General features: G+C 45.6%; 1 protein-coding gene across 1 annotated transcript in view; it reads right to left on the minus strand.

The window, feature by feature from the left end:
- Positions 1-20,704, minus strand: part of LOC141128855 (uncharacterized) — a 42,375-nt gene extending 21,671 nt beyond the window's left edge. The window contains exon 1 of the mRNA XM_073616433.1: positions 20,512-20,704. Coding sequence (XP_073472534.1) covers positions 20,512-20,704 — 193 coding nt within the window. The remainder of the gene's footprint in view (positions 1-20,511) is intronic.
- Between the last annotated feature and the right edge of the window lie 805 nt (positions 20,705-21,509).

Consider the following 21,509-nt stretch of genomic DNA (forward strand, 5'->3'; position numbering starts at 1 on the left):
CGAACAGCCGATGTTCGAGTCGAACATGGGTTCGACTCGAACACGAAGCTCATCCCTAATCAGTACATATATATATATATATATATATATATATATATACACATATATCCCAGCTTAGTGTAGCTACAGGCCATTAGTATGTCTGGAAGGCCAACAAGGAGAGGCAGACAGTCACAAGCCAATAAAAGAGGGCAAGCAGGCTCTGTGTCTAGAGGCAACAGTGCTGGTCGTGGAGACGGTGCATCCTCATCAGCACGTGGCCGTGGGACATACTTGGCCTTTTTTTCGGCAGCTGGCCTTGTTGAGCTGCAACATGCGGAAGACTTGGTCGAGTGGATGACCAAGCCGTCCTCATCCTCCTCATCCTCTCTCACCCATGCTCAGGGTACTTTGTCTGGCAAAGCAGCGGCCTCTTCCCTCGGCTCAATGTCATCAGTGACTCCTTCCCTAGCCCCAGAATGTCCTCCTGAGGAGTCCCTCGAACTGTTTGACCACAGTGTTGGGTACATGCTCCAGGAGGATGCCCAGCGTTTGGAAGGCTCTGATGATGATACTGAGCTAGATGAAGGCAGTAACGTGAGCACGGACAGAGGGGGTGCCCAAGAAGGACAGCAATCTGGCAGTCATGCTCCCCCTGCTGCAGCATACTGCCAGGTTTGCTCCAGTGATGAGGAGGGAGGGGATGATGAGGTCACTGACTCAACGTGTGTGCCTGATAGGAGAGAGGAGGAGGAGGAGGCGGCACATCACCAAAGAGGCAGGATGCCCTCCAGGGGTCAGCCTAAGGGCAGCATACTGACTGCATCACGCCCCAAAGCTCCGCATGTGCAGGGCGCTGCAGTCTCTGTGCGTTATTCAAAAAGTTCTTTGGTGTGGGCCTTTTTTGAGACGAGTGCATCACATCACACCACTGCTATTTGCAACATATGTCTCAAGCGTATCTCGCGTGGCCAAAACATCTCCCGCTTGGGCAGCACATGCTTGACCAGACATATGTTGACCTGCCATGCAGTTCGTTGGCAAGCGTATTTAAAAGACCCACACCAAAGAACAAAGAGGACCTCTCCTTGCTCCTCATCAGCTGAGATCTCCAACCCCACTATACCTTCAGTCCTCTCTGAGACCTGCACTGAGAGGAATGACGGTGTAGAATTAGGTGTGTCACAGCCAAGTACTTGTGGGCAATCTGCTTTCGGTACACCGACGTCAGATTGTACCAGGCAAATTTCCCTGCCCCAGCTGCTGCACCGCCAAAATAAGTTCGCTCCCAGCCATCCACATGCTCAGCGGTTGAATGCTAGCTTGGCAAAATTGCTAGCACTTCAACTGCTGCCTTTTCAGTTGGTAGACTCTGTCCCCTTCCGTGAGTTTGTGGAATGTGCGGTTCCCCAGTGGCAGGTACCCAAACGCCACTTTTTCTCATGGAAGGCGATTCCGGCTCTCTATCGGCATGTGGAAGGCAATGTCTTGGCCTCACTGGACAGGGCGGTCAGCGGTAAGGTGCATATTACCGCTGACTCATGGTCCAGCAGGCATGGACAGGGACGTTACCTAAGTTTCACCATGCATTGGGTGACTCTGCTGGCAACTGGGAAGGATGCAGGACAAGGTGCAGTAGTGTTGGAGGTTGTTCCACCACCACGCCTCCAAAATGCCACTACTAATGATTGTGACACACCTCTCTCCTCTTCTTCTTCCTCCATGGCCTCTTCCTGTGCTTTGTCCTTGGAACCAGCGGTGCTCCGTAGCCTTTCAAGAGGCTACGCAAGTATGCAGGCCAAAAGATGCCATGCGGTGCTTGAGCTGGTGTGCTTGGGGGACAGGAGCCACACTGGGGCAGAGGTTCTGTCAGCTCTGCAGGGGCTGGTTCAGAGGTGGTTGATGCCACGCCAACTTAAGGCAGAAATGGTGGTTTGCGACAATGGCACCAACCTCCTCTCTGCCCTCTGACAGGGACAAATGACCCATGTGCCCTGTTTGGCTCACGTCCTTAACTTGGTGGTGCAGCGGTTCTTGGGCAGGTACCCAGGCTTACAGGATGTCCTGAGGCAGGCCAGGAAAGTCTGTGTGCATTTCCGCCGGTCATATAATGCCAGTGCTCGGCTGGCAGACCTCCAAAAGGAGTTTAACCTGCCCAAGAACTGCCTAATCTGTGACATGCCCACCAGGTGGAACTCAACGTTGGCCATGCTGCAGCGGCTGCGCACGCAGCAGAGGGCCATCAATGAGTACCTGTGCGACTATGGCACCAGGACAGGGTCAGGGGAGCTTGTTTTTTTTTCCCACGCCAGTGGGCCATGATCAGGGATACATGCACTGTCCTGTCACCATTTGAGAAGGCCACGAGGATGGTGAGCAGTGACAGTGCATGCATCAGTGACACTGTCCCCCTTGTCCACCTGTTGGCGCACACACTGCGTGGAATAATGGACAGGGCACTTGAGGCAGAACAGAGGCAGGAGGAGGAGGACTTCCTTAGCTCTCAAGGCCCTCTTTATCCAGACAGTGTTCCTGCGTGCCCGTCGATCACACAGGAAGAGGACGAGGAGGAGGAGGATTGTGTCAGTATGGAGGTGGAGCCTGGCACTCAGCATCAGCAGCAGTCTTTAAGGGATCAGTCCCAAGAAACACATGGACTTGTACGTGGCTAGGAGGAGGTGGCTGCGGACCATGTCGTCCTTAGTGACCCAGAGGACTCCGGACCGAATGCCTCAGCAAACCTATGCTGCATGGCCTCCCTGATCCTGCAAAGCCTGCGTAAGGATCCTCATATTCCTGGTATCAAGGAGAAGGACCAATACTGGCTGGCAACCCTCCTTGATCCACGTTACAAGGGTAAGGTTGCGGACCTTATCTTGCCATCGCAGAGGGAGCAGAGGATGAAACATCTTCGGGAGGCCTTGCAGAAAGGTCTGTGCAACGCGTTCCCAGAGACTGGGAAGTTACAAACTCCTGTTTCTGGACAACGTGTTGCTGAGGCTTCGGTCAGTCAAAGAAGGAGCGGTGGAGAAGGTGGCCTTCTGACCGATGCGTTCAGACAATTTTTTGGTCCGCAGCCCGAAGGTATGATCAGTTCCAGCAACCATCGCCAGCGTCTGTTTTACTTGGTGCAGGAATACCTAGGGGCAAGATCTGACTTGGACACCTTTCCCACCGAAAATCCTCTGGGTTACTGGGTCTTGAGGATGGATCACTGGCCAGAGCTTTCACAGTATGCAATTGAGCTATTGGCCTGTCCTGCATCCAGCGTTCTTTCGGAACGCACATTCAGTGCTGCTGGAGGCTTTGTAACCGATCACAGGGTGCGTCTGTCTACCGACTCCGTCGATCGACTGACCTTCATAAAAATGAATCAATCTTGGATCACCACCAGCTACTAAGCACCTGATGCTGATGTAACGGAATAATTTTTTTTGAAATCTCAGATCCCTTCAAAGACTGCCTATGCTGATATGCTGAGTGACTATCCTGAGTAATTATCCTCTTCCTCCTCAATGATCATGCTGATAGCTTGTAAGAACATTTTTGGTTCTGGGCACCACCACCAATGCCTAAGGCCCAATTTTTCAGCCCTTGTTTAACAGGGGCGTGTAATTACAATTTTTGATGCAATACTTTGCAGCAGGGCTCATTTCTGCGTTCCAACTAGAGTATCTGTGAGGGGTTGCAGTGATGTGGCACCAGCACCAGTGCCTAAGGCCCAATTTTTAAGCCCCTGTTCAACAGGGGCATGTAATTACAATGCTCGATCTAATATTTCACAGCAGGGCCCGTTTCTGCGCCCACCAAGAGTGAGTGAGGACTTACAGTGTTGTGGCACTAGCACCACCACCACCAAAGGCACAATTTTTCTGCCCCTGTTTAACAGTGGCATGTAATTACAATTCTTGATCCAATATTTCACAGCAGGGCCCTGTGAGGGCTTACAGTGTTGTGGCCACAACAACACCTAAGGCCCAAATTTCTGCTGAGTATATAGGGCAGGCCCCTACTTTCAAACATCCAACTTACAAACGACTCCTACTTGCAAACGGAAGGAGACAACAGGAAGTGAGATGAAATCTACTCCTAGGAAGGGAAATTCTCTCCTGTAAGAGTTAATATGGGAAAAACGTTTCTCCTTTCCACTGATGCTTTATCACCAATCCTTGTTTCACAAAAAAACCCAAATTTTCAAAAAACATTTGTCATTGGGACAAAAAATGAGGTGAAATCTTCTGAAGAGGAGCGCAGACAGCAAAACAAATGTCACAGGGGTGATAGCCCTTCCCTATGTTTTCCAAAAAGCTTAAAATAGATTTTTTGGCTGGAGCTAAACACGTTAAAAATGTACCCGTTCAAAATTACAAACAGATTCTACTTACCAACAAACCTACAGTCCCTGTCTTGTTTGCACCACCTGTATACTGCTGTTCAGAGTATATAGGGCCTGGTGGCCCCACACCTTTCCTTTTTTTAATTTAGGTGCGGGGTTCCCCTTAATATCCATAGAAGACCCAAAGGGCCTGGTAATGGACTGGGGGGTACCCATGCTGTTTGTCTAACTGATTTTCATCCATATTGCCAGGACCCAACATTACATTAAAGCCGCAAGCAGTTTTAAATGACTTTTTTTCCTTTAAAAATTACATTTTGTGCAGGGACTGTTCTAAACACGGGAAACACTCGCCACTTTACAGGCATACTATAGACTCCCCCCAGGTACGATATTTAAAGGAATATTTCACTTTTTTTTTAACTTTAAGCATCATTAAAATCACTGCTCCCGAAAAACGGACGTTTTTAAAAGTTTTTTTTGCATTGATACATGTCCCCTGGGGCAGGACCCAGGTCCCCAAACCCTTTTTAGGACAATACCATGCAAATTAACCTTTAAAATTAGCACTTTTGATTTCGAACGTTCGAGTCCAATAGACATCAATGGGGTTCTAACCTTTGTGCAAATTTTCGGTCCGTTCGCAGGTTCTGGTGCGAACCGAACCGGGGGCTGTTCGGCTCATCCCTAGTGCAGATGTTAGAAGGGTTAAGTATACTTGAGTTGGAGAGGGTGTTTGGATTTAGTTAAGGGTTTAGAGTGAGCAAGGGATCTTGGTTGGATAAGGCATTTGACATAAGAGGATTTTTTTTAGTAGGTTAGGGGGTAATAATGGTATTTGTATTACTTACAATGAAATGGGCTGGATGGGGGTGTTTGGGTTTGGTAAGGGCATTTGGAATGGAAGAAGGTGTTTGGGTTGGGTGAAAGGTTTGGAATGAGTGAGGGGTGTTAGTTGGATGAGAGTGGATTGGATAATAGGTTTGACATGGGCGTGGGATTTTTGCTTTTTTTTGGCTTTTGGTTATGAAATATTGAGGGTGTTTGAGTTTAAGGTTGGAGCTTGGATTACCTTACAAATACACTAAGGCCACTTAAAAAATTAGAGCTGTTTGCAATAACATTTCATTTGTAAATGTTTTTTTTTTCTTTTTCCATTGAACACGTTTTTTATTGAAAATGTAGTGAAAACGTATACATCCATGCATTTCTTGTGACAAAGACTTCAAGTAATACAATGTATAATAACAGACAATTCGCTATGTCTTCCCCCAGGTTATAAGTATTAACATACGTTATCTTTTGTAGTACCAATGACATATAAAAAGCATTCCAAACACTGTGCACACCATATCGGTCTATTAATCGCCTCTCCACCTCACATACATTCCTTACAAAAGGCTGTTGGTCTACACATCCTATTGTATCACTCTTTTTTATTGTCAGTATCATATACAGGTTTCAGGTGTTTTGAGCCACTTGTCCCAAATTTTTTCATACTTTGTCGGGCACCCTCTATGTGAATACGTGAGTTTCTTATAGGGTAGAACTGTGTTTACTTCTGCAATCCAATGTGCGAGTTCCGGAGGGTCAGGCCTCATCCAGATTCTGGCTATGACCTTCCTTGCAGAGAAGAGTGTTTCATGTAGAAATATCTTTTGGAATTTATTAATCTCTGTATCTGGGAAAATTCCTCATCTGCACAGTTTGGGCTGTAGTGTGACAGGAGAGCCCATTGTGTCATGTAGGAATCCTACCACCTGGGTCCAGAAAGCCTGGATCTGTGGGCATTGCCATATTAAGTGAAAAAAAGTGCCTACTGCTTGATTACTCATCGGACATGTTGCCGACTGATTATGAATGGTGTGAGGTAGGATCTATGCAGTATGAAGATCTGAGTTAACCGATCTGATAATTTAGGGGATACCATTTTACAAGCATCTAGAGCATCACTCCATTCATCATCCTCCATATTGCCCACCTCCACCTCCCTCTCCCACCTAGATTTCAGTGCGTATGCTATTCTGGTTGCTGATGGTGTCGTCAGCATAAGGTAGAATTGAGAGATCATTTTTTTGGGGTCTGGGTATTTTATTGATTCCATGAGAGGATTATTGGTTGAGACGAGATCATCTAAGGGAAATTGCGAACAGAAGGCGTGGCGGAGTTGTAGATATCTGAAGAATAGCTGGTTTGGAAGCAGAAACTCAGATTTCAATCTGCCAAAGTTCTTCAGTTTTCCATTACAGGTAATATGGGACAAGTAAAATATTCCCCTGGAACTCCACACCTCACTGTCCGGGATCATAAAGAACTGGATTGTGCAACAGAGTGGTGAAATCATGTATTGCTGGTATGTTTAACTTATCAGAAGCTAGTTCCCAGATCCTCTTGTACTGGTACAAAAGTGATCTGCGGTTGTCTATCCTCGCCACCCCTCTCGCTCCCCCTGTTATCACTACTAGTGAGTCCTGAGTCTTCCAAGACCATTCTGGACAGAGAAAACTGAGGAATCTCTCCCTATCCACCTTGTCAACATGGAAAATGTGTGCCAGTTGGGCTGCCATATAGTACGTGTTGAAATCAGGGAGGGCCATTCCAGCTAAGTCAGTGGGGTTTTTCAATTTATGCCAGGAAATTTTGTGCCTATTATTGCCCCATATAAATGGCTTTAGGATAGCTTCCATTAGTTTAAAATGTCTGAGTATTAAGTATACTGGCGAGTGCCATACCATGAACAAAATTTTGGGTAGAAGAACCATTTTTGTTGGATTTATACGGCCCATTACTCCCAGAGGGAGGCGAGCCCAAATCTGGGTCTTCTGTCTAAGCATTTCATATAGTGGGATTATATTTAATGGTACATAGTCTGCTGGGTCTCTAGTTAGCCTCACTCCCAGATACTTAATGGTATCCACTCTCTGTAAAAGTAACAGGGCCCTATTCCTGGGAGGTGGAAAACTATCCAAAGGGAGTATCTGTGATTTGTCCCAATGTATTCGAAGGCCAGAAAACGTGCCAAATTGTTTAATTAGATCTAAGGCTAGCGGTAAGGAATTGTCTGAGTCATCTAGATATAAAAGCGTGTCATCCGCGTACATGCTGATCTTTTCCATCACTTCCCCTCTACCGAGTCCCATAATCCCAGGGTGTGCCCGAATAGCTATCGCGAGTGGCTCTGACGCCAGCGCGTAGAGCAGCGGCGACAGAGGACACACCTGTCTAGTACCCCTGGACAAGGGGAACTGTCCAGATGGCCAACCATTAGCCAGCACTTTCGCAACCGGGGCTTGATACAAGAGCTGTACCCATTTTATAAATTTAGGTCCTAATCCAAATCTGCTCAGACAAGTCCACAGGTATCTCCACTCCACTGAGTCAAACGCCTTAGCTGTGTCCAGGGCCACTATTACCCTTGTCCCCGGATGGTCATGAATGGCCTGTAGGTTTATAAACAATCTTCTGAGGTTAAAGGATGTATTTCTACCTGGCATAAACCCAGCCTGATCACTGTGCACTAATGACAGGATGACTTTATTCAGTCGAATGGCAAGCACTTTTGCAAGTATCTTGACATCCACCTGTAGTAGGGAGATGGGCTGGTATGACTCTGGAAGATGTGGATCCTTACCCGGTTTGGGGATTACTACTATAGTTGCTTCTCGCATCAATGCAGGCAAGTCAGATCCCTCAAAGGTAGCATTATATAGTTTGAGCAACCTAGGGATCAGCAGGTCTGAGTAGGTGGAGTAAAATTCCACAGGTAAACCATCTGACCCCGGGGCTTTAGATCTGGGGAATCCTGCTATGGCTCTGGATATCTCATCCGTTGTCAGTGGAGCCTCCAGCTTCTCCACCTGCTCATCAGCCAGTCGAGGGATCGTCAGTCCCTCAAGGAAGGTCTCCATAGTGGACGTGTCTTCCATAGCTGTGGCCATGTATAGTTTACTAAAGAAATCCTTAAATAAATCAGACACTTTGCTAGGTTCTGTCACCAGTACATCGTCAGAGGAGCGTAATGAAATCACAACAGCAGGTCTCTCCTCGCAATGTACCAAATGGGCCAGAAGTTTCCCAGTCCTTTCCCCATGCTCGAATGATCTCTGCTTATGAAAAAAGATTTTGTGTTTAGACTTTTCATAATGTAGTTGATCAAGTGTTCTCGAGCATAATTTAAGATCATTTGCCCTGTCAATAGTGGGGTCATTAAGAAATCCTCTCTCTGCTGCACATAGATTTCCCTCTGCCCTATCAATAGTCAACTCAGATGTTCACTTAAGTTTGTTAATGCGCTTGGTAAGAGTCATACGGGCGTGCAGTTTGAACATTTCCCATACTGACTGTACTGTGGCAGAGTCGTCATTTGTCATAAAATATTGTTCCCAGTCCACTGTCAGCCAAAAGGGATTTAATCGCCACGTAGCTGGCGGGCGACGACATGACAAAGAGACTGTGACCCAGTAAGGACAGTGATCTGATAGTGATCGAGGAGAAAATCCTGCATCTACTAGTCTGTGAATAATGCCCCGTACACACGGTCGGACTTTGTTCGGACATTCCGACAACAAAATCCTAGGATTTTTTCCAACGGATGTTGGCTCAAACTTGTTTTGCGTACACACGGTCGCACAAAGTTGTCGGAATTTCCGATCGGCAACAACGCGGTGACGTCAAGCACGTACGACGAGACTAGAAAATGCCAGTTCAGAACCAAGCGCGGCACCCTTTGGGCTCCTTTTGCTAATCTCGTGTTAGTAAAAGTTTGGTGAGAGACGATTTGTGCTTTTTCAGACTCGTGGCTTTCAGATCGTTTTCTGCCATTCAGTTTGTGCTTGTGGGTTTGTATCTGCTCTTCAGTGCGTGCAAGCAAGTTCCGCGTGACTTAGTCATTGTGTTCTTGTTCGTTCGTTACTGTTTTTCAGGTCGCTCTTCACAGGCCTTGCTGTTCTTCAGTGCGTTCTGTTACTTCGTTCTGAGCAGCCGACCATTTTCTAGCCATGTTGCGTATGCGTACTCCTCGTAGAGTTCGTGCTGTGCGGGGGCTTGGTGTTGGGGTCCTGACCTTGACACAAGTCCAGTCCATGAACAGGGTGGAGAGGAGTTCATGGACCAAGAATTGGTTGCTTCAGCGTGACCAGTTCTCTCATATGCCTTTGCTCCGTGAGATCCGTGAGAATAATCCTGATGATTTCAGGAACTTTCTCAGGATGACGGACCCCGTGTTTCACCGTTTGTTGGCTTCGCTGACCCCCTATATCAGCAGGCAGGATACCTGCATGAGGCAAGCCATCACTCCGGAGCAGAGGCTCGTCGCTACCCTGCGGTATTTGGCCACAGGGAGAAGTCTGCAGGACTTGAAGTTCTCGACAGGCATCTCCCCCCAGGCTCTGGGTATCATCATCCCAGAGACCTGTTCTGCCTCATACAGGTCCTGCAGAAGGAGTATATGAAGGTAAGATTTTTATCCTTTAATATCACATTTCATTGTATTTAATGTTTGCTAATATATTGTATTTCTTTCCTCATTCCCTAATTACCATGATTGGAATATGCTGTGAATGTCCCCTTTGTCCTTATGCATGCTGGATTTTTATGTAATTAATTTTTTAGGTCCTTCATACAGATTGTCCTTCACTAACCTCCCCAGCATGCTCTACGGGCCCTATATTCACCGCATGTAGTCACTTAAAACAATGTATTTTATCAGCTATATAGTAGTGCTTTACCCCAAACACCCCCTAAAATGTTTTGAAATGTTATTTTAGCTTTAAATTCAGGCAAAGTGGCAGAGGCTTATTTTTTGTGGTGTCTCCAAATCATTTTTAGTAACCCTCCCTCCCCCAACTGCTAAGTCAGCTGATCCCAATTCTCTATCTATCCTCAATCATCTATCTGCTGACTTTGCCAAACCCATACACACTATACCCATCTCTTTTGTGCTCTGATTTATGGATGAATTCCCCGAAGCATGTAGTGCAAGGGCCTGCCTGTATACTTTCAAATGGTACTGTTTGAATTTTTAAGATCCTATTATTATCTTGAGTCAGGTAATAGCAGAATGTTCAAATGTGCTCAAATGTGTACAGTGTGTATTTGTATCTTTGTATTCGGACACTTCTTACCTGTCCAGTGGGCTGCCAATAGTGTAACTAAGGAGGGGCTGTTCCAAGTAATACCCATTATTTAAGCATTCATCTCTCAATGAAGTGAAGAGGGTTACCTGTCCAAGATTTCCACACACCCCATAATGTTCGAAATGGCCCATGAGAGAGGGGGGAGGGGGAATATGATAGGTGTACCTTATACTTTGGTGTTGTTAAATTCCCCTTAATAAATGCTATCTGGAGGTTGCCCCAGAATGTTTGTGCCTAATCTGCTTGCCATGTTTCTGAGCAAAAATAGTATTTTTTTTTTCCTCAACAGTTTCCTTCCACGCCACAGGAATGGCAGACTGTGGCCTCCCACTTTGCCCAGCGGTGGAACTTTCCTAACTGCGGAGGGGCATTTGATGGGAAACATGTCCACATCATCCCACCACCAAACTCGGGGTCGTACTATTTCAACTATAAGGGGTTCAATAGTATTGTGATGTTGGCAGTGGTGTCGGCTAATTATGACTTCTTGTATGTGGACGTGGGGAAGAATAGCCAGATGTCCGATGGTGGAGTCATCGCCCAGACGGAGTTCTACAGGCGTCTCCAGAATGGCAGCTTGGACTTGCCAGCTCCAGAGGACAATGTGGAAGGACTCCCATTCGTGTTCGTTGCTGATGAAGTGTTTGCGCTGGGGGACCACCTTATGTGGCCATTCCCGATGAGGACCCTCACCCCGGAACAGAGGGTTTTTAATTACCGGCTGGCCAGAGCCCGAAGAGTGGTGGAGAACACATTTGGAATCCTGGCCAGCCGGTTCCGCCTATTTCTGACACCTATCCATATGGCGAAGTATAAACTGAATCATATTATACTGGCGTGCTGTATTCTCCATAACTTTTTAAGGAAACATTCGGCCAACTATGCTGGCTCAGTTGGGCCTGAGGCCGGAGTGATACCTGAAACACTGACGGCGCTTGAAAGCGGCCGTCCTGGCTTGCCCTCCCTGAGTGCCCGTGATGTCCGGTTACGATACCTGGAGTTCTTTGCGGGTAGGGGGGCTATCAATATGCCAGACAATCTGTGACACCTTTTTCAAATAAAAAACAACCAAAAGCAATTCTTGGTGGACATTTACTGCTTGTGTTTGTTTGAGCTGACCCTGACAGAAATGTGTTGAGTGCAGAAAATGTCGTGATTGGATAACCTTATAAAGAATAGTGTTGGCTGGTACTTCCTAAATGCAAAAACACATTTCACTACAAGTGCACTTGCAACTGCACTGAACCTGCACTTGTAGTGCAAAGTGTATTTGCCCTTAGGAAATAACCCCCATTTTTGCATAAAACAGCTATTACATCACCCCAAAAGTGTTGTAGTGTTGAGACAATAATCCACACATTCTTGAGTAAGGCACTTTTTTATACCTGCACAATCACATGTGCATTTACCAAAGGTTTTTAAAACAAAACAACATGTTTGTTGTATAACAATTTTTGGGGGGGGCATTATCAAAAATCGAAATATCCATTTCAGATAAAACAGGCCTGTGTAAAACGAATAAGAAAGCCAAAAAACTTGAACTTACAAAGTTCACATTAGGTAAAACCTGAAGGCTATATCAGACATCAGTATTTAGGAACTGGGTTTGATATAGCGTTCAGATGGGGGGAAATCACCCCTGGAAAAGCCAAATTTGGAAGATGCACACCAATTTACGAATGTCAACATGTGCTATCTGCCATCAGGGGGGATCAAGGGACGTGTTTTGGGGGAGCAAGCCCTTCCTCAACGCTACTTTATAATTGAGGAAAGGGTTGCACCCCCAAAACGCGTCCATTGATCTCCCGTGATGGCCGATAGCACATGTTGGCACACTGTGTGCATCCTCCAAATTTGGCTTTTCTAAACATTGTAAAAATTTTAGTAAGCTAAAACAGGTGATTTTGTGGGGTTTAAATTCGCCCCAAAACATCAATGATGTTATTATTTTTTTTTTAACATCAGTGATTTGTTGCTGGATGTTTTGCAATTGGAGATTACACCCCATGATCTCCCCGATCAGTATCTGGGCACTTTCAGATGTAAAGCGTTCTGGATCCCGATCACCTAAAAAGAGATAAAGAACAAAAAAAAGGTCTCAAAAATCTGCCAACATCCATCTCTTTTACCTGAGCCTGTGGTCGCAGACACTCACCTGTTGTGGTGCCAATCTCCACCACATCTTCTTCTTCCTCCTGCTCTTCTTCTTGGATTGGTATTTCCCCTTCTTCCAGAGGTGGGGGGTCTCTGGTCTCCTGGGATGAGGGGTGTCCGAGTCTTTTCTCCCCTATGTAAAACAAAAATGGTATAATTAGCACACAGATATTTGATGACAGAACTAGAAATAGGAAACATTGCTTGGAAGTGGGGTACAATTGTCTATTTTAGCCGAGTTCCAAGATGTATATTTTTTATTGCCCTTTGTCAAGCTGCAATACTTTACCTGTTTGGTACAAGCTTCACACATGTAACCCCCCCTATAGTATACACTGGAGCATCAGTGTGCCCCCCCTAATAAAAATGGTGTTCTTGTGTCCCACACTAGTGCTCCAGTGTCCAGATGTGAAAACAGCTGCTCAGTGTCCTCTCCTTACACACAATCTAGTTGGCATTTCATTCTAGTAACAAACCCATCTACACAAACAACTATTTGGCATCCAAGTAGGCCCAAAAAAAATGTGTGAAAATGCATATGGCCTAAACAATGGTGTTCTAGAGGCCGAAAGAAAAATGTTTGATACGAACGAATAATGGGCCCATGAACATTAAAGTTGACCTTTTTAAACGTTACAATTACTAAAAGCATATGGAGCAGAACGAACGGAATAAAGACAGAAAGAATAGGAACACAGCACAACTACTTACTTTTTTGCAGCACTCTCCGGATCTTTCGGTACTGCTCTGGCTCTCTCAACTTCAGGTCCGACCACCGCTTCCTGAGCTGATCTTTAGACCTTCGTACCCCGAAATTCCGCTCAAGACTCCTGACCACTTTACCAATGATTTTGGCCTTTCTGATGTTGGGGTTGGGGTAAGGCCCATATTTTCCGTCATAGTCGGACTTCTTCATGATGTCTACCATCTCCAACATCTCCCCAAACGACATATTTGTGGCCTTAAAACGTCTCCTTCTGGATCGGGACGTGCCTGGATCCGGGCTTTCCTCCTCCTCCTCCTCGTTGTTAGAATTATCACGCACCTGTTGTAACTCCGCCATCATGCTCTTCCCCCACTGCGCCAAATGAAAAGGGGCGGGGAATAGACTAGAAAGAACGTCAGGGGCGGGCGGAGTTACACGCATGCGCAGTGTGTATAAAGCGTAACACGCGTGCGTATTACGTACGATCTGTGAGCGGAGGAAGGAGCATTGGACGCACCGATCGCAAGAACGAAGGTAAGAGACAAACTTGGGCCTATACTGCTTCTAGATTGAGGCCTATATTGTAACAAGATTAGGAGAGTTTGGTCTGACATTAGGCTTTGTCTTGTGTTGTGTCTTGCAGTGAACATGGATATCTTAATGAGAGATACTGACTTCATGTCACTATTCATTGATATGCTAAGTGAGCTGCCCTGTCTGTGGGAGTTTACCCACCCCCATTTCAAGAACCAAGCAAAGAGGAAGGCAGCACTGGAGCAATTGTGTGAAATTGTGAAGCAGGTGATCCCCACGGCAGACATCACTTATTTAAAGATTTTCATTGGTGGTCTGAGGAGCACATATCTGAGGGAGCGCAATAAAGTCCTGGATTCACAGAGATCCGGAGCAGCAGATGACATCTATGTCCCCAGGATGTTGTACTACGACAGGCTGCATTTTCTGGCAGGCCAGACTGAACCCAGGCCATCCCTCTCCAGTCTTCCTTCCACGCTTCCTTCCCCCCCGGCTGAGGCTTCTGATGCCCAACCTGGGCCTTCCAGGCCATATGTGGAGGAGCCCAGATTGAGCCAGGTATAGCATTCCTCTAAATATTTCTGCTTGTCCAATCAATGATGTTACCTAGATGTTAGTTGGGAGTACTAATTTAGGATTGTGATTGATGATGCCAAAACTAAAACCATGTCCCTTTTTCATACACAGGGAAGTCTCAGCCAGGAGGTGGCCGGGCCAAGCCGGCTGGCTGATATCAAGGTCCCTCCACCCCCCCTGAAAACAGAAAGTGGCAGTAGGACGAGTGCCCTAGAGGAGGCGGCTATCAGATTCTTTTGGAGGGCTACAGAGGTCCTGGGAGCACCACACACCAGGCAGGAGAACATTGCTGCATTCATAGCATATAAAATGCAGAGGATGGAGGAGGGCCAAAAAGCCATGTGTCAGGCCCTCATATCAGAGGCTCTGGAGAAAGGTGTGAGGGGCCAAATTACACCTCACACACAGCTTTGTGATGGTCCTCCTCCTGCAGGTCCTCCTCCTCCCTCTCCTCCAGGTCCTCCCAGTCCTCCTCCAGGTCCTCCCAGTCCTCCTCCTCCTCCTCCAGGTCCTACTCCTCCTCCTGCCACATCTCCAACTGCACAGCCACAGCCCGGAAGGAAGTGTGAAAGGAAGACCAGAGAGTGATTGCCCTGGATCCAGTCTGGTCGGCCAAAAGATGCAGCCTCTTGTGGTACCACAGCCTGGGGACACAGATGTCATCTGCTGCTATCCGAGTGTCTGTGAATCCCGGACCAGACTGCCCTCCCTTACATATGGACTCCTCAGGCCACCAATTTTGATGTTGAAGAATTGATGTCTGCCCTGGGGGTCCCAGGCTTCGCTAATTTCTCTTGTTGATCCAGTGTTGCCTTCCTCTTTGTTTGGTTCTGATCCCTTAATAAAGGATTTTTGTTTTGAATTATACTCTATGTGTTTTACTTCAAAAATGACAGTTGGTTTGTGAGGATTCAGGTACATTTCTAATATAAAATGTGAAATGAACAAGGGTCACCAAAAAACAAACAATCTCCTTGAGATTAAATAATAAAAGATATCAATGGTGTTGGGGTAACTTGACACACAAAACACACCCAAAAATATTCTGGAGTAAAAATAAAAATAACATTGAACAAAGATCAGCCTTGGAAAAAATCCAAACATTAAAGAAAAAAAAAGGCTTAAAAACAAAAAAAAAAACATAAAAAATATAAAACTGTCAGATGTGACAACTAATAACAATATATTCAGGGAATCCCACTAAAAAAACACAAATAAAACTTTGTGAGAAGTGTGTGTGAATATGAGCAGCAAAACTACTTAATTCTTGTCACATTATAAAGAAGAAGAGAGTGCGCTGTATTAAACCATTTTTTACATTGCAGCGTGACGAAAGTGCTGTATCCATTGCGAACGCTAAGTTTACCAGAACGAGCTGTCCCGTGTCGGAATTTCTTCTGAGCATGCATGGCACTTTGTGCGTCGGAACAGGCCACACACGGTCGGAATTGACGCGATCGGATTTTGTTGTCGGAAAATTTTATCTCCTGCTGTCCAACTTTGTGTGTCGGAAAATCCGATGGAAAATGTCCGATGGCGCCCACACACGGTCGGAATTTCCGACAACACGCTCCGATCGGACAATGTCCATCGGAAAATCCGACCGTGTGTACGGGGCATTAGTTTACCAGAACGAGCTGTTCCGTGTCGGAATTTCTTCTGAGCATGCGTGGCACTTTGTGCGTCGGAACAGGCCACACACGGTCGGAATTGACGGATCGGATTTTGTTGTCGGAAAATTTTATCTCCTGCTCTCCAACTTTGTGTGTCGGAAAATCCGATGGAAAATGTCCGATGGAGCCCACATACGGTCGGAATTTCCGACAACACGCTCCGATCGGACATTTTCCATCGGAAAATCCGACCGTGTGTATGGGGCATGAGAGTTTTAGATAGAAGGATGAGATCTATTCGGGACATAGCATGGTGGGACGTGGAGAAGCAAGAATAGGCCTTGGCGGAGGGGTTCCTGGCCCTCCATGTATCAACAAGGTTGATATTGTTCAGTAGCCTAAATAAAAAATTAATCAGCGTGAAGTGGTATGCAACTAGAACAGCAGCTGAACACTAGGGCCAAAATTCAAATCCCTCAAAAAACATCAACAAACAGACAGTGCAGCGCTTAATAAATGGAAAAAAAAATAGAGGTAGAACACAATACAATCCACCACAGTGTGTAGACAAAACAGTCCATATAATCAAGTCCAAATAGATCTTCAAAGTAGAAGGGACTGCATATTTGCAAATGGTGATTCCAGAAGCCCACCACCACGGAAACAAATGGCCTCTCACCTGGTGTTGTAGACCCTTTAATTATAGAGGGTCAGAAAACGCCTTTGGCATATAGTCAAATAATATGCGGCTAGGTGAATCTTCATCAAGGGCTCAATGCAGGACACTCCGGTAGGGACATATAAGGAATAAAAGTGGCGAAAAATAGTGCTCTCCGTATACACTAATCTTTATTTCAGTATAAAAATCATGAAAACACTCACAAGAGAAGTACTTGGTATAGGCAGACAAGCAGTGATGGCGATCTCCTGTTCCTCCGAACAGCAGAGCAGATGCGCAGTGGCCGCGGGTGACGTCACAACGCTACCTCGTTCTGAAGACCGAGGACGGGAGCGTCAGAACGAGGTAGCGTCGTGACGTCACCCGCGGCCACTGCGCATCTGCTCTGCTGTTCGGAGGAACAGGAGATCGCCATCACTGCTTGTCTGCCTATACCAAGTACTTCTCTTGTGAGTGTTTTTATGATTTTTATACTGAAATAAAGATTATTGTATACGGAGAGCACTATTTTTAGCCACTTTTATTCCTTATATGTCCCTACCGGAGTGTCCTGCATTGAGCCCTTGATGAAGATTCACCTAGCCGCATATTATTTGACTATATGCCAAAGGCGTTTTCTGACCCTCTATAATTAAAGGGTCTACAACACCAGGTGAGAGGCCATTTGTTTCCGTGGGGTGGGCTTCTGGAATCACCATTTGCAAATATGCAGTCCCTTCTACTTTGAAGATCTATTTGGACTTGATTATATGGACTGTTTTGTCTACACACTGTGGTGGATTGTATTGTGTTCTACCTCTATTTTATTTTCCATTTATTAAGCGCTGCACTGTCTGTTTGTTGTTGTTCAGTAGCCTAGCAAATCTTGGTAAATGAGGAGGGGCTGACGAGGGCAACAAACTGTTCATTCTATCCAAAGTAGGTTCTAACACGTTATTAAAATCCCCCATCCATATCGCTGGGATAGTAGGGTACATAGCCATATAATCAAAACCAGCATTGAGCACCGTATAGTTAAATGGTGGTGGGACATAGAATGCTAATAGGAGTACCAATTCCCCATATATTTTGGCCCTCAGGAACACATATCTTCCTAGTGGGTCAATCTCCGAACCCTGGAGCTCAAAGTGTGTAGTTTTGGCAATCAAGATAGATACGCCCCTGGAGTGTGTGGTATGCACAGAGTGGAAAGCCCACCCTATCCAAGGCCATTTGAGTGTTCTGCGTGCTATGCCCTCGGCGTGAGTCTCCACCAGAACCACCACATCCGCCCTTTGTTTTTTAAGCAGTGCAAACACAGCTGACCTCTTAAGCGGGTCTCTAATTCCGCGGACATTCCATGTCAGTAATTTCAGGGTGGCCATTGAGGTAAGTAACAAGAATGATGAGCTCCAGGATTCAGAGAATCCCATACAGTGAACACAGTGATATGCCACCTCGAGTAATAGGCATTTTCTGAGAATGAATTGTAGCTGTCATGGTAATGCAAACATGCAGTTAGTACATAGCAACATAACATGTCTCTCAACTTTTGAAAACCCCCCACCCTCCTCCCCGCCCTGCACATTCCCAAACTGGTGCGGGCATTTATCCCAAACTGACAACGTGGCATAAACAGTGTCCAACCTGAGGAAAAAAGATTTAGCAAAAACCGAATCATAGAAACGGTCACTGTGGCTAGCACATTCTGAGTAGTTACATAGTTACATAGTAGGTGAGGTTGAAAAAAGACGCAAGTCCATCAAGTCCAACCTATGTGTGTGATTATGTGTCAGTATTACATTGTATATCCCTGTATGTTGCGGTCATTCAGGTGATTATCTAATAGTTTCTTGAAGCTATCAATGCTCCCCGCTGAGACCACCGCCTGTGGAAGGGAATTCCACATCCTTGCCACTCTTACAGTAAAGAACCCTCTACGTAGTTTAAGGTTAAACCTCTTTTCTTCTAATTGTAATGAGTGGCCACGAGTCTTATTAAACTCTCTTCTGCGAAAAAGTTTTCTCCCTATTGTGGGGTCACCAGTACAGTATTTGTAAATTGAAATCATATCCCCTCTCAAGCGTCTCTTCTCCAGAGAGAATAAGTTCAGTGATTGCAACCTTTCCTCATATCTAAGATCCTCCAGACCCTTTATTATCTTTGTTGCCCTTCTTTGTACTCGCTCCATTTCCAGTACATCCTTCCTGAGGACTGGTGCCCAGAACTGGACAGCATACTCCAGGTGCGGCCGGACCAGAGTCTTGTAGAGCGGGAGAATTATCGTTTTATCTCTGGAGTTGATCCCCTTTTTAATACATGCCAATATTCTGTTTGCCTTATTAGCAGCAGCTTGGCATCGCATGCCATTGCTGAGCCTATCATCTACTAGGACCCCCAGGTCCTTTTCCATCCTAGATTCCCCCAGAGGTTCTCCCCCCAGTGTATAGATTGCATTCATATTTTTGCCACCCAAATGCATTATTTTGCATTTTTCTACATTGAACCTCATTTGCCATGTAGTCGCCCACCCCATTAATTTGTTCAGGTCTTTTTGCAAGATTTCCACATCCTGCGGAGAAGTATGTCAAAAGAGTATAGTGATCTATCTGACCCTGAGTGAAATTTGTAAATAAAGTACCAACTCTGATATAAAAGGTGGGAGACAGGAGTGTTATAAGTATAAGACCAGGTCAGCACGACAGTGGACATTTTGTTCCATCTCAGGTTGTGAGTTATGATATGTGGGGCGAAACTACGCTGAGTAATGTTACACATCTCAGGACTTGGCTCACTTCCATTAGTGAGATTTTCAAGGGGGAATCACCCTCCGCCGGGAATGGGTGTGGACTATTCACTGTCAAAAGAGTATAGTGATCTATCTGACCCTGAGTGAAATTTGTAAATAAAGTACCAACTCTGATATATACGGTGGGAGACAGGAGCCATGTGAATACATGCCAGGTATATACTTGCAATATCTTTTTTTGGTGATCAACATGCTGCAGTCATATACAGGATAGCAGCTCAACTCAGATTCCTGAAGAGCAAGTATCCATGCAGCAAGATTGGAAGCACATGAGTATGATCCTTTGGATGACATCTTAGGGGTATTAGCAATAGTGTGATATGCTGTGGCCATAACCAATTATAACGCTATTGGAGGTATAAGGAGGAACAGAGCCAGGGTCAGTGTATGCCATGGCCAGCAAAGGTGATAACTTTTCTAAGCTGTAACAGACTCAGGTCCTGCTCCCACTGCGAACAAGTGGGAGTTCAGTGGAAGACAAAGGAATTAGCAGGGTTACTTATCTGCGTGCGTCCCTCTGCTCTAGCCACGCAATGGCCGCCTCCGGATCCTCAAAAAAGTGAGCCCGGTCTTCTCCTTCAACGCGTAGACATGCCGAGAAGAGCATAGCGTACTTTATATTTTTGATTCGGAGATGTCTTTTCCATGAAGGTTCGCCTTCTGCACTGTACTTCAGCAGAGAAATCTGGAAAGACGGCGACCGTCTTGTTTCCAAAGGAGATGTTGCCTTTTTCCCTGCTGAGATGGAGTATGGCGTCACAATCTCTGAAATTAAGGAACTTTGCTATAAATGTGCGAGGAGGCAGGTGGTGGTTTTCCCGATAGACGGTGCGCACGTTCAACCACAAATGTGGGGGAGAGGGAATCTCTCCCATAGGTATCACAGAGCAGGTTTTCCAAGAACGTGGGGGGATCCTTCCCCTCTGCTCCCTCAGGAAGGCCGATGAATCTTAAATTACAAACGTCTCAAGCTGTTTTCCATCTCGTCCTGCTTTTGCAGTAGCTGATTTACCTGGAATTACAGTTCTGTTGTGGAGTTCTGCAGCAGGGGGAGGGAGTCTTCCACATTGCTCAGTCTGGTCTCTGCTTCTGTCACTCTTTCTTTCAGCTTTTGAAAATCCTGTCTTACAAGAGAAATGTCTACTTTCACTTCTACAATCTTTGCTGTAACAGTGGTCTGACAAGCTGCTACTGCTTCTTGGCATGCTGTTATAGCTTTCAGCACTTTAGCTGGTAAATGTGTTTTTAGAAGTATACAAAAGGCAGAAGTATGTAAACCATATCACTCCTGCAAAGCTCAGTAGAACATTAGAGTCATTATAGTGCAATACTCTATATAAAAACACAAATGTAACAAAACACCTCTCATACAATGTAATAAAAGATACAATGTAAGACATAACATAAACAATGTCCCAGCTGTGGGTTGCAAATAACAAGAATATGTCCAATAAATCTTCCTAGACAGAAATGCATTCTTGTCTTCAGTGTTCTTCTTTCTATAAATAGCTCCCCCCTCAAAAGTTTAAAAGTGCTCTATAAGAAGTGACAGTTTAAAGCGGTATTAAACCAAAAACTAAAAATGTCATATATTGTGGCTTACCAGTCAGGGCTGCTGATAAAAATCATGGGACCACGCACAGCCTACCTGACGGGGCCCCCTTCAGCCCCACCCCTGGTCCCTCCTTCAGCCCCACCCCTGGCCCCGCCCCTATACAGAGAGGCTAGGGTATACATAAAAGCACAATTGTGGGCGTAGCTAATTTAAAAATATGCGCCACACAGAGCTGGAAAATGGACGTGGTTTAAATTACGCTTAATTATTGGGCATGGCTTAAAGGGGTGTGGTTAGTATAAGATGACTGTGTGTAGGATGCAGATGATACTGTGCTGCGTTCAAAACTACACTGTCCAACTTGTCACAGTCAAACAGTTCTACATGAAAAAGAAGAAGATGCCATTTATGTCAGCTAAGCCCACTTTTTTTTTAAAAAAGTTTTTTCTAAACTT

The sequence above is a fragment of the Aquarana catesbeiana genome, linkage group LG01 (assembly GCF_042186555.1).
Source record: "Aquarana catesbeiana isolate 2022-GZ linkage group LG01, ASM4218655v1, whole genome shotgun sequence".
Lineage (NCBI taxonomy): Eukaryota > Metazoa > Chordata > Amphibia > Anura > Ranidae > Aquarana > Aquarana catesbeiana.